This window comes from Elephas maximus, chromosome X, assembly GCF_024166365.1.
Source record: "Elephas maximus indicus isolate mEleMax1 chromosome X, mEleMax1 primary haplotype, whole genome shotgun sequence".
NCBI classification, from domain to species: Eukaryota; Metazoa; Chordata; class Mammalia; order Proboscidea; family Elephantidae; genus Elephas; species Elephas maximus.
In genome coordinates, this window is record NC_064846.1 from 122,307,415 (window position 1) to 122,321,165 (window position 13,751).

Genomic DNA, 13,751 nt, shown 5'->3' on the forward strand with positions numbered 1-13,751 from the left:
AAATTTCAAAATTTCCATTTAAGTCTCATAATCAAGAAGCGGAGAAACAGAGAGAAAACTACAAGAACCCCCCCCCAACACACACCCCGTGATTATCAGCACACTCACTCATCAAAAAAAAAAAAATTGGATTATTAGAAGAGAGAGGTCTGTGGCTTCCACGCCGTGGTTTTTCTTCTCGGTATAAAAGCAAAGTTGTTTTTGATATGTGACAGTTTCCCACAAGCCAGGCTGATCCTTTTCTGTCAGTCCACATCACCAAGGTGAGTGCCCTCCGTTCGCCCCCACCAGATGTGGGCCCTGTTGGAGGAGATAACAGTGAGGTAGGCATTGGGGGGTCAGGGGCCCTCCAGTACAGTCAAAATGTGCACAGCTACTGTATTCCTGGTCAGGTAAGGTATTTTTAAAAAAATAATAGTATTAAATGCCAGAAGACTGATCGTTGAATTACTTAATGCTTGGGAAGAGGCAAAAATAAATAAATTGATGGACTGATACATAGATAGATAGGTAGGATTTTTAAAATACATCAAGTGTGAATTTCAGAGCTTTGAACAAATTGCAACCCTGTCCAGATGTAACTGGAAATTCCAACTGCATCTCCTCTTCTCTCGAGTCCCCCATCCCTCAGTCTCTCTGCACACTCTCTCTTGCTCTTTCGTGTTTCTCTGCCCCCTCTTTCTGTCTCCGTCTCTGTTTCTCTCACTCAGACTCTCCATCCCTCTGTCTCTGTTTTCCCTGTCTCCATCTTTACCACACACCGTCTATCTTTTTTCTTCCATCTCTCTCCCAAGCTGTCTTTCCCTTTCTCTAATCTTTCCTTCCCCCACCTGCCTCCCCACCCATCAGCCAGCACAGAGATTTGTACACTGTTGAAGCTTTGTGTTGAGTATCTTGGAGGAGAGCATTTACATTTTACAAAAATGATTATCAACTCTGCTCCAGTAGAAGGAGGATTGTAAGCTGTCAACTTAGGCTGAGCGCTTATCTGAACTTCTGCTTGCATCATGAGAGAAGACCCTCCTGGGAGGCACTTCATGCCCTTGTCAAATATGATTTAGGTGTGAGGTCTTGCCCCAGGACTGTATGTGTGTGGTCAGAATCCATGTCCAGGAAAAGAGCAGGCCATTCAGGGCAGGGTGAGCTCCCCATCTTTGCAGGCTTAGCTCATTAAGTGTTAGGTATGATTATTTTTTTAACCAAATTAGAATAACACTGTATACTGGGTTTCTTCCTGCTTTTTCAGTTAATAGTAGCATTTTTGTAGATGATTAAAAATTTCATGATTGTTAAGAACGTCCACACATTGGCGTGAACCATGATTGGTTCGGCCAAGTGCCAATTGTTGGACATTTGCGTTGTTTCTAGTTTTTCCCCATAAACACTTCAAATTAGTTTCTTGGATTCTTGAAAATTAAGTTGCTGCATCAAAGGGTATGTGCATTTTTAAGGTTTCTGACCCTTTTCTGCCAAATTGTTCTTCCAAACGGTTGTCCTGTTTTATGTTCCTTCTACTGAATTGACTCGATGGCACTGGGTGTTTTTTTACTCTAGCTAACCCTGGGTGGGTATTACCATATTTTAATACTTTACCAACATGATAGGTAAGAACAAGTATTACTGCATTGTATAAATTTGCATTCTTTGATTACTTTTACTGTTTATTGGCCATTTGTACTTTTTTTTTTTAGTTGTCTGTGCATGTCCTTATTCCTAATAGGGTGTTCATATTTTTTTCTTATTCATTTGCCACAGCTCTTTATTTGGAAAGGATATTAACCTTCCATCAGCCATAGGTATATAGCAAATATTTCCCCCCAATTCATCATTTGCTTGTTCTATTTGTTTATGGTGCTTTTGTGATGCTTATGATGTTTTTATGTAGTCAAATAGGTTAGTCTTTTCATCTGTGGTTTCTGTCTTGGTTTTGTGCTTAGAAAGTCCTTTCCCACTTGAAAAATGAGATAAATGTTCACCTGTGTTGGCTTCTAGTCTCTTTTATGGCTTCATTTTTTCCATTTACTGTAGAGGTTCAGAGTGTGGGTACTAGAGCCAGACTGTCTGGGACAAACCCAACTTCACCCCAAGCTATCTGTGTGATTTTTAGCAAGGTACTTAACCTCTCTGTGCCTCCATTTCCTCATATGTACTGTGAGGATAATAATAGTACCTACCTCAAAGGGTTGTTGTGAGGATTAAATCTATTAATCATGTTAAGTGCTTAGCACAGGACCTGGCATACAGTAAACCTAATTATTTCTGTCTTTAATGGATCTGGAATTTATTTTAGAGTATATGATGGTGGTGACATTTCAAACTGGGCAAGGAAGGGTTGGTGGGAAAATGGACTGATTATTCGATACCTTTATTTTCTCCCTAATTATCCCAGAAACCTGTTGCCATCGAATCAATTCCAACTCATAGCGACCCTATAGGACAGAGCAGAACTGCCCCGTAGGATTTCCAAGGAGTGGCTGCTAGATTTGAACTGCCTACCTTTTGGTTAGCAACCGAGCTCTTAACCACTGTGCCACCAGGGCTCCATTGAAACAATCCATCCTCCACCATTCTCCAGCCTGAAATGTCACATTCATCACAAACTAGATTCCCTTAATATGTGGGTCTGTGTCCAAGCTTTCCACTCTGTTCTGTCACTCAGTGACTGTTCTTGTGCCAGGGCCACACTGTTTTGCTGATTGCTGCTTTGCAATATAATACCTGGCTGTGATTGTCCCCAGCATCTTGTCCTTCATTATTTTAGGCAGCATCAGTTCCTCCAGCCAGAAACCAGAAGCTGTTCTTTTTTGTGGCATTCATTTTTTTTTTCTCTCTCTCTCCCTCCCTCCCTATCTGTCCCTCACTGACTGTATCTCCATCTCTCTGTGTCACTGTCTCTCTGTGTTGTTTCTGTCTCTCTTGTTCTGTCTCTGTTTCTCATTTCATTCTCTGTCTCCCTCTTTGCGTGTATTTCTATATCTTTCTGCTCCTGTGAGTTTCTCTGCCTTTCACACTGTTTCTCTCAATGTCTCTCACTATCTCATTCTTTCTGTTTCTCACTATATGTCTGTCTCTCTCCCACCCTGTGTCCACTTCCATTTTTCTCTGTCTCTCTGTCTCTCTCTGTTTTTTTCTCTGTGCCCTCACATGTCTGTCTTTCCGTCTTTCTCTTCTCTTTCCTGCTTTATTCTGTCTCTCTTTGTGTATGGATGTCTCTCAGCCAGTCCTCTGGATAGAAAGGCAGCTGTAAACTCAAAGCCCTGCAGACACCTATCAACTTTCTCACACAAAGAGTGGAAGGCCCTGACCCCCATCTACCTCAAACCTTTCTCCTCCTGAGTGTACAGAGGGGCAAATTGTGGCCCAGACAGGCAGAAGAGCTTTCTCAAAGCCTCACAGAGATTCAATAGTAGAGTTGATACCCAAACCCAGACCTCAGGACTCTGCCTTTCTCCCCAACTATGGGCCTCAGTTTACCTCTCAGCACCCATTAGGGTGGTGGGGGACCTGGGCTGCCCCCAGATGCTGCCATTTTCTTTTCTGCCTTCTCCCAGGTTGAGCCCTGACTCAGGCAGGAGGATCCATGTTACAGCATAGGGTCTGGCCTCACAAGATCTGGGCTTGGTGGGTTCCTGGGGACCCATGGTTCAGAAGGCCTAGTTGTCCAGAAGGTGACAATAATGGAAGGATGTAAGTCAGTTAGACAGTCTGTCTGTGGGTCTGGCATCGACAGAGCTCAGCTGTATCCCCAGAGCTGGTGCCAGTATCTGGGACCTCTATCCCAGAGCCCCTCCAGGGAACCTGGTGGTGGGGTCTGTACTGACAAAGGCCAGGGTTTGTTCTGCTCCCACCATGAGGCCCTGGCTGAAAGCGCCCCTGCCTTAACCTTCCCTCCCTCCCTCCTCTCTGGTGGGGTAGCTATGAGTTTGGGAAAGTTGTCCCAGATTGGGCAGGGAGACTGAGGCCTTAACGGTGTCCACTTGCTGACGCTCTGCTAAGCATTTCATGTGCATTAACTTTGAAAGACGGGCACTATTATTGTCCCAACTTACATTTGAGGGGCCTGAGGAGAGTTAAAGCTAGTGGCGGGCAGAGCCAGACCCCAGGCTGTGGGAAGTAGAGGGGAGATCCTGACCCTCCTGCCTTCACAGAGCTCATGAGGGAGGCTGAGAGGGGGCTTGCTGCAATTACAAGCCTGGTAGACAGGCGGCCCTAGGAAGTAATGGCCTTCCTGTCCTTCTGGAGTTCCTGTGAGTTTGGACACCAGGGACCTTGGCCTACAGATACTGAAAAGTTGGACCCACGGACTCCATGGAGTCTGTGATTTGGCGATTCTTGAGTCTTTTGAATCTAAGAAATGATGTTCTATGATTCTGAGGCTCTGGAGTTGTACCATTTGAGGACCCCAAGGGTCCCAGTATCTGTGAGGGCCTGCATGGTACCTCCAAAGCTTCAAACCTTAGGCCTCTCCATGGCCCCAAGAAGGGCCACAGGTGTACAGGATCCAAAGCTTGTCACAGTGGCCAGATGGATGTCACCCACCACATCCGCCAACACCCACGTCACCCACCTGGGCCAAGCTGGCTGCAGGATGGGCCAGCCAATTCTCGGAACGAAACCCATGGGGTGGGGTGTCTTCCCCCTTCTCTTCCTCCTTAGTGCGGATGAAGCCCAGCGCATCCGGCCACCATGACGTCAATGGCAGAAAAATCTGGGGAAGTCAGGGGCTGTGACAACAGGGCCCAGATGCAGACCCCGATACGAGAACACAGTGTGTCCCAGAAACATCCCCCATGCAGCTTCTGAGAAACCTAGTCAGAAAGGGACGCCCCAACAGACAGTGCAGGAAGCTGGCTGCTCAGCCTGGCCCTCCAAGTACCCCATCAGACAGACCATATCCAGGTCTTTTTTTCCTGAGGATGTATCTGTGCTTCCCCGAGTCAGGCCATTCCAGATATGTTTGGGGACATCTCATAAGCTCTGCCAAGCTTCCAGGCAGTTTTAGAAGTGACCACAGGCCAGCCGTGTAAGCCAGGCCAGAGTGCTGGCAGCACCCATTCACTCAATCAATCATTCACTCATCTCCTCATAGTCACCAGCATCCTCCCAGGCCTTTGTTCTGAGCCTGCATAGCCCCAGATCCTTGATTCTCACACAGTAATATTCTAACTCCTTGAGAGACTAAAGGCTTAATACCTGGATTCTCACACCTACCTCCCTCAGCTCCACAGCTCTGACAACCCCTATGAGGGGACAGCAAAGAAAAGAAGGCGCAATTACGCCCTCAGAACCCTCCTTGTGCTCGCCTGGGCTACTGTCAGCAGCTGCATGCCCAACCAAGTGCTGTGGGGTGGCATGGGGAGTTTCACACACACACATCGAGAAGGGGGCTTGTGAAATGTGCACATGCACACACTTCATGGAGAAAGAAGTGGAGATCACAAGTCACCATGGACTGTGGAACTCTGTACCTGGGCATCCTCTTCAGTAAAATGGGGTTGGAATGGACTGTACTTCCAGCTCTGATTTCCTCTCAGACTAGGATTATAGGATCCTGAGAAACCGAGGCCCTGCCTATTGGGGAGGGTAAGGTTCTAAGACTCTGAAGAAGGGTCTGGAGCCATTATGGAAGGCTTCCTGGATGAGGATGATGTAAGAGGAGGCCTTTCGTGACTTGGACAGAAGTGGAGAACTGGGCATTCCAGGCAGGGGGACTAGCATGAGCAAAGGCTTGGGGGCAGAGATTGGAGTAAACTCTGGTGAGGGCTGGGTCGAGAGCCCACAGGCCCACCCTGGCTCAAGAGATAGCCTCTCTCCCCTTCTCTGGAACCTGCCATGCTGGCTCCTTACAGAGCAGGAGTCCAGGGATGATCAGACCCTGACCTCTCTCTGAGCTCCAGACTCCAGTCAACATCTCCACTTGCATATTTAACACCAGACTCGTTGTGTCGGTCCACACATGGACCAACTCCCTCCAAACCTGCTCCTCCCACCTCCCCACTTCAGTTAATGTCAGCTTTGTCCTTCCAGCTGCTTAGGCTAAAACCCAGAAGTCACCTTGACCTTCCCTCTCTCACCCCCCACACCCAAGCTGCTAGCAAATTCTGTTGACTCCACTTTCAAAATATACCCAGAATCCACCTACTTCTCACATCTCCACTTCCCCCATCCCAGTCTGGGCCACCATCACTGCTTACCTGGACTTGCAGTGGCCTCCCCACTAGTCCCCCTGCTTCTGCCCTCACCATCCTAGAGTCTGTCCCCCTCACAGCAGCCAGAAGAGTCTTCTAAGTCCAGGCCCCCCTCCACTTCCAGATATGCTGAAGTCACTGGGGTAAAATGCCCCATAAGAAAGTCAGATCAGCCCCAAAGAGGATCAACAAAGGTGTGTGCCTAGAATGCACTGCCCTGTGCAGGGTGCAGGGAGGACCAAAGGCTGAGGCTTGAAGAGAGGCCTCAAGTGAGGATGGGAAGGAGCTGAGACCTACCCTGGCTAAGGCTCCACCAGCCACCCCCAGTCCCTCACTGCCCCCACGGAGGATATGTCCAAACCAGATCTGTGCAAGCATGAACAGGCAAGCAGTGTGCTGGGCCCATGCCCGTCTGCACATGGAGCATGTGTGGAGACACACATGTACCTGTGTTTCTGGCACCAACATGTGAATGCATGTATATACATGACCGGAGCTGGGGTTCAGCTGTGGGAGCCTCCAGGACATGCCCCAGCCAATGCCTGCTCTGACCAGAAGGGGCGTCCATGTGGTTCAAGTGGTTCAGTATTTTGTGTATATTTGTAACTCCCTACTCCTTTGTCTCCACAGCCTGCCTTCAGACAAGGACCCAATGCCTAACCCCAGGCCAGCCAAGCCCTTGGCCCCTTCCTTGGCCCTCAGCCCATCCCTGGGGTCCTTGTCCAGCTGGAGGGCTGCACCCAAGGCCTCAGACCTACTGGGGACCAGGGGACCAGGGGAAACCTTCCAGGGCCGGGACCTCCGAGGCGGGGCCCACACCTCCTCCTCATCCTTGAACCCCATGCCACCATCACAGCTGCAGGTGAGGCCCAGGGCCCAGTATGGGGCAGGCAGGGTGGGGTACCTGGGCCTACAGGTGCCGACCTTTACTGTGGCACTGGGCGGGGGGCCCGGCTGGGGCACAGGAAGTGGTTTCTGGGTCCCAGGCAAGTCTGTGACTTATGCAGATGTTGCAGAGCCAAGAAAGTCCCCACTTGCCAGGCCTCAGAGATTCAAGGCTCTCCCCGACCTCCCAATCCCTGTCTCAGGAGAAGAAACTATCATGGTCCCATGGACACAGCCATGTGTCCCCATTCCCATGTGACAGAGAAGGCTGTCACAAGGGGGTGAAGTGATGGGATTAAGGTCAATTCTACCACTTATTAGCTGTGTAATCTTGAAAAAGTCACTCAGCCTCTCTGAGCCTCAGTTTCCATGTATGTAAAATGGGGATGATCAGAGTACATATCATGTGGGGTTAAAGAAACTATCATGGTCCCATGGACACAGCCATGTGTCCCCATTCCCATGTGACAGAGAAGGCTGTCACAAGGGGGTGAAGTGATGGGATTAAGGTCAATTCTACCACTTATTAGCTGTGTAATCTTGAAAAAGTCACTCAGCCTCTCTGAGCCTCAGTTTCCATGTATGTAAAATGGGGATGATCAGAGTACATATCATGTGGGGTTATGGTGAAGAGTATATGAATTAGATGTGTAGAACAGTGAGGATGAGGGTGACATCTCACCCACCTGCTTCCCCCCCCCCCCCCAGCTGCCTACAGTTCCCCTAGTCATGGTGGCACCCTCCAGGGCACGACTGGGCCCCTCGCCCCATTCACAGGCACTCCTCCAGGAGAGACCACACTTCGTGCATCAGGTACGGCCTCTGAACAGGCAGAGGGGAGGAAGCAAGTGGTTGAGCTGTGCGGAGGGGGCCCCAAGCCAGGCTGAACCACAGCTCATATATGCCCCCCAGCTCTCAACAGTGGATGCCCATGCCCGGACTCCTGTGCTGCAAGTGCACCCACTGGAAAGTCCAGCCATGATCAGCCTCCCGCCACCCACCACTGCCACCGGAGTCTTCTCTCTCAAGGCCCGGCCTGGCCTGCCACCTGGTAACACCACAAACCACACCCCTGTGGCTTCACAGAACCCCTGAGTCCCCAAATCCTTGAACATGAGTGTTGGAGGCTTTTCTGAGTTGTGGCCCTCAGGAGGTCAGAGGGGTCAAGTCTTAGAGTCTTGGAAACTCCAACCTCTGAAAAATGTCAGGCTCAGAACCTTAAAGATACAGAATGTCAAAATCACAGAACCGCAGATCTTTGCAGTTAGTCAAAATGTCAGCACTGGCAAATGGCAGTATTTGAGCTGCTCCGTCTGAAGCCTTGGAATTTTGGTACAGGAGAGCCCCCCTGGAGCCAGGGCCTATGAGGCTCAGGAGGGTAGAAAGCTCAGAACGAGAGGCTTTGTGGGCTGAGCTCCAGAGCCTGGCACATGGCCCCTACAGATGCCCTGTCCCCACTCACAGGGATCAACGTGGCCAGCCTGGAGTGGTTGTCCAGGGAACCGGCGCTGCTGTGCACCCTCCCCAGCCCCGGGGCACCCAGGAAGGACAGGTCAGTAGGCAGGACTGGGAAGGACCCTCGCCCTACCTACCACCCTCTCCCCTGACACCCTCTGTCCCCCCAGCACCCTCATGCCACAGAGCTCCTACCCACTGCTGTCAAATGGTGTCTGCAAGTGGCCTGGATGTGAGAAGGTCTTTGAGCAGCCAGAGGACTTCCTCAAGTGAGTGGTCCAGCTCCACCCCAGTTTGAGGGGTTCCTGACTTGAAGGGGGGGTATCTGAAGTGCAGGTCTCAACTCAGGCCTCATCCTGATACACAGTAAGATGAAGGAGGTAAAAGCTGAGACCAAGCACAAGCCTGGTGTCAAGTCAATCCGGACTCATAGTGACCCTGTAGGGCAGAGTAGAATTGCCCCCATAGGGTTTTCAAGGCTGTAATCTCTTCAGAAGCAGGCTGCCACATCTTTCTCCCACAGAGTAGCTGGTGGGTTCAAACCACCGACCTTTTGGTTAGCAGCCAAGCACTTAACCACTGTGCCACTGGGGGTCCTTCAAAAGTTGGGGTCCAGTCTCAGCTCCATCACTCACTGGCTGTGTGACCTTGGATAAGTTACTTACTTAGCTTGTCTGGCCCTCAGTTTTCTCATCCGTGTAATGGAGCATAATAATAGAGGAGTGTACTGTTATTTACCTCCATTTTACAGGTGAGGACAGTGAGGCCAAATAGGTTAAGTGTCTTGACCAAGATCATCCAGTTCCTAAGTAACAGAGCTAGGATTTGAACCCAGGCAGCCTAACTCCAGAATCCACACTCCTAACAGCTTGGCCCTGCCACCTCTCATGTTAGCACACCAGCCTTATTGAAGCTCCGAAGTCCCAGCTCCTCATGATGGCTGTTGCTACACCCTCTCTCCAGCCCCATCACACACACAGATACATCTTCTTCAGTCATATCCAACAATTAGCAGCAACTCCATGTATTCTACTCCTTTCCACAACCAGGCCTTTTCACCTCAACCCCTCTACCTGAAATGCTCTTCCCACTCTCACCCACCTGGCCCACTCTCAGCAAGCCAACATCATCTCCAGCAAGCTCAGGGCCTGGCACATTGTAGGTGCCATGTGGCATGTGTTGAAGGAATGACAGGTGTGAGAGGGAGACTGAGGTAGAGGGGTTGAGGGGACTGAGGCTCTGAGGAGCAAGCTTCTAGAGAGCTTGGGCCCTTCCCACTCTAAGCATTGAGTCAGGAGGCCAGGCCTGTATGGTCACCTACATGGAATCTCCCCCTATCCAGGCACTGCCAGGTGGACCATCTCCTGGATGAGAAGGGCAGGGCGCAGTGTCTCCTCCAGAAGGAAATGGTGCAGTCTCTGGAGCAGCAGGTTATGCTGGGGGGATGGATGAACTGGCCACCCTTGCCCAGGATGAGGGTTGGCATAAAGGGAGGAGGCAGGGCACTCCCAGGGAAGACCACAGCCTGGGCAAGATTTGGCAGATAAGGGCTAGGTTGAAGCCTCACTTGTGCGCCCATCCTTACAGCTGGTAATGGAGAAGGAGAAGCTGGGCGCCATGCAGGCCCACTTGGCTGGGAAGATGGCACTGACCAAGGCTCCATCTGCGGTGAGCGGCCCCAGGCCATAGGCTGCACAGACTGCTGAAGGGCAGGGGACTTACCATCACATGCAGACCCCGGGGAATCCATGGCCCGTGACCCCAGCTCCAAGCATGCCAGACCTAGAAAGCTGCCACCTTCCACTTACAAACCCTCTGACCCAGAGATCCCAAAAATGTGGGATTCCTTGTTCAAAGTTCAAGAAGACAACAGCAGAGCATTAAGCAAAGCAGAGGGCCTTCTGAGCGCAGGGCCCTGTGCAACCACACAAGTTGCATGCCTAGGAAGCCGGCTCTAGGTGCCAGGAGCTATTTCTGAGCACTTACTGGTGTTAGCCTATTCAGTCTTCACAATGACACCGTGAGGTAGGCACCACTATCATCACTAATTCAAAGATGAGGAAAACTGAGGCCAGGGATGTCTAGGTGACTTTCCAAGGTCTCACAGTTCAGTGGTAGAGGACTGAGATGCAAGCCAGGCTTGTGGTCCCAGCATCAGTGCTCTATACACTCCAGTGTTCATGCTCGAACTAACAAATAAGGCTCAGGCTGTTTCATGGGATTCCAAGTCAAACTAAAAGTGAGAAGAGGACACCCTTGATTTCAAAGACATTTATTAAAAAGTAAAAGTGGCAAGTTGAAGCCTCTTGATGACCAGGCTCTCCCCTCCCCCAGGCATCCTCTGACAAGAGCTCCTGCTGCACTGTAGCTGCAGGCACCACGGGCAGTGCCCTCCCCGCCTGGCCTGGCCCTGGGGAGGCCCCCAACGGCCTGTTTGCTGTGCGCAGGCACCTCTGGGGCAGCCATGGAAATAGTACATTCCCAGGTAAGAATGGTCCATGCCTTACATGGTGCTCCCCAAGCTCCCAATCCTGATGAATGGTACAGAGGTGGGGAAGAAAGGGGCTCTGTGCTATTTTTCCCCCAGACCAGGGTCCAGCCTTTGGGAAAAAGTATCTCTCTACAAAAGCTTCCTCTCAGGATTTTCACAACCTTAAAGCCCCCATTATGGTCTCCAGCGTCTAGCCCTGCCTCCCTTTGAGGTTTTGGGCCATGCCTCACCCACTCAGTCTTCAGCTACTCCATCCAGCCACCAGAAAGAAGGAAACTAGCTGAGTCATTCCTACAGGCCCTCCTTCCCTCCTCCCTGCCAGGCCTGGGCTGTGTACTTAAACAGGATCAAAGCCCTCAAGTTCCATTCTGGCTCCCCACTTAATCAGTTACATGCCTATGGTGTGCAAGGGACTTTGCTTCTTTTAAACCTTGGGGAGAATCCATTTTGCAGCGTAAATGATAGAATTTATGTCAGGTGCTCAGCAAAACAGTAACTGTGCTCACTGGAGCCTGCGTGAATGGTGGGATTTCAGGCCCATAGACACTGCACTGGAGAGCAGGGGAGGGAAGGAAAGAGAGGGGAGAGGGAGCCAGAAGATCCTGGATGGGGCCTGATCCTTGCACTCTGTGACAGAGTTCTTCCACAACATGGACTACTTCAAGTTCCACAACATGCGGCCCCCTTTCACTTATGCTACTCTCATCCGCTGGGTAAGCAGGGCAGCTCAGGCCCAAGGTGGAAGAGAAAGAATGGGTGGGGAACCTGTCTCCCAAACTCCTGGCCTCACTCTGACCACCCCTCAGGCTCCTGTATTACCAAACCCCAGTCCCAAGGAGCCCCAAGCAGTGCCTCAAATGTGATCCTCATGCTGGCTTCACCCCAGATCTGCCCACCAGCCCTGACCTAAACCACCATCCGCCAGTGCAAATCAAATTTGCGCCTAAACCCACCCCTTTCCTGAGGTCCTGATACCTAACCCCCTCCAGGACCTATAAAATAGCTTAACAACTAACCCCATCTCTGTCCCTGGCCCTAAACCCACTCCAGGTATTACCTTAACTCCTTCCATACCCCTTAACTCCATCCTTTACCTCAACCCAACCCTGTACATTTGCCCAGCCCGAATGTACCCCAATATGTCCGTACATTCTCCAGCTGGATCCCATCCCTAACCCCTTCCTTTTAACACCTATCTGACCTTTAACCTCACTCCATTTGGCCCCCCACATCTGAATCTCCCTAATGCCCTACCAGAACCTTCACCAGAGCCCGTCTGGACCTTCATTCTAGCCCCACATCTAACCTCAAACCTGAACCTTAACCTAACCCCTACCCCATGCCATATATTGCACCTATCTCTGAATTGAGCCCCCAATCTAAGCCCATCCTGACTCATAGCCTCATTGCAATCATAATCACTGACCCTTTACTTAATCCTATCCCTAAATCCAAACTGATCAAATTCTCTGACCCTCCTTTAGCCTCACCCCACACCTAACCCCAGCCCTGACCCTTAATCTAACCCCACAAGCTCATTCTTGACCCTGAACCTAACCACATGCCAACCGCATACAGTAATTCTGTAACTAGGCCCATCTCTGACTCCTGACCTAATCCCAACCTCACATCCAGTCCTATCTCATCCCCCCAACCAGACTCTTAACTAACCCCTTCCCTGACCTTTAACTCCACCTGGCCCATTACCCCTTCCAAATCCTTGACCCTACTCTAGACCTTTAACCTTCCCAAACCCTGAAACCTCACCCCCATAAAAAGACCCAACTCCAACCCCATCACAGACCTTTAACCTGATCCCAGCCCTAACCCTTAACCTAACCCCACTCCCAATCTCAGCTGATTCTTTACCTAATCTACTGTCCCCGACCCCATGCCTCATCCCACATCTAATTCTGTCCCCAACCCCACACTTTATCCCATATGTAACCCTGTCCCTGATCCTTCACTTCATACCATCTCCCTCCCTACCCTCCCTCTGCCCCCACAGGCAGTCCAGGGTAGGCCCCTGCCTCTTTCAACCCCTACTTTGGAAAACTGACTCCCCTCACCCCCACATTCCCCAATCCCCAGGCCATCCTGGAGGCTCCTGAGAAGCAGCGGACACTCAATGAGATCTACCACTGGTTCACACGCATGTTCGCCTTCTTCAGAAACCACCCTGCTACCTGGAAGGTGAGCTCCTCTGGAGGTGGCAGTGGTTGTGATGGCCTTGAATATCCACTGCAGTGTGGGCAGGGTCGGGCTGGATGGCATGTTGGGAAGGGGCAGGAGGTCGGTTGTTGGTAGGGGGCTGCTGAGCCCAGAGGATGGCTGCCCAGCTGTTCCCCCTGCTACCGGCCCGGCTGGCTGGTCCTCCTTTCACAGAATGCCATTCGCCACAACCTGAGCCTACACAAGTGCTTTGTGCGGGTGGAGAGTGAGAAGGGGGCTGTGTGGACCGTGGATGAGTTCGAGTTCCGCAAGAAGAGGAGCCAGAGGCCCAGCAGGTGCTCCAACCCCATACCTGGCCCCTGATCTCAGAACCAAGGAAAAAAGGAAGGACAGGGGCCAAAATCAGGGGTGGAGGGGGCAGGGGTAACAGGCCCTGGCTATGTCCACAAAGACCAACAAGTGAAGTTTCTACTGTCTTGCCTGCCAGGGACCCTACTTCCCAGCGGACCACCCCTCCTGGATCACATCCTCTGCACCAAGGCTGCTCAGAGGGGCCCCAG

At 51.1% G+C, this 13,751-nt stretch overlaps 1 protein-coding gene across 1 annotated transcript; it reads left to right on the forward strand.

Annotated features, from left to right (window-relative positions):
* Positions 1-213: 213 nt before the first annotated feature.
* Positions 214-13,554, forward strand: FOXP3 (forkhead box P3). Its single transcript, XM_049872345.1, has 12 exons — positions 214-263; positions 6,819-7,050; positions 7,782-7,886; positions 7,986-8,124; positions 8,538-8,625; positions 8,699-8,797; positions 9,871-9,958; positions 10,116-10,196; positions 10,863-11,013; positions 11,656-11,732; positions 13,111-13,212; positions 13,405-13,554. Exons 2-12 carry the CDS (start codon positions 6,841-6,843, stop codon positions 13,552-13,554), a joined length of 1,290 nt encoding a protein of 429 aa, XP_049728302.1. The 5' UTR covers positions 214-263; positions 6,819-6,840.
* Positions 13,555-13,751: the final 197 nt, after the last annotated feature.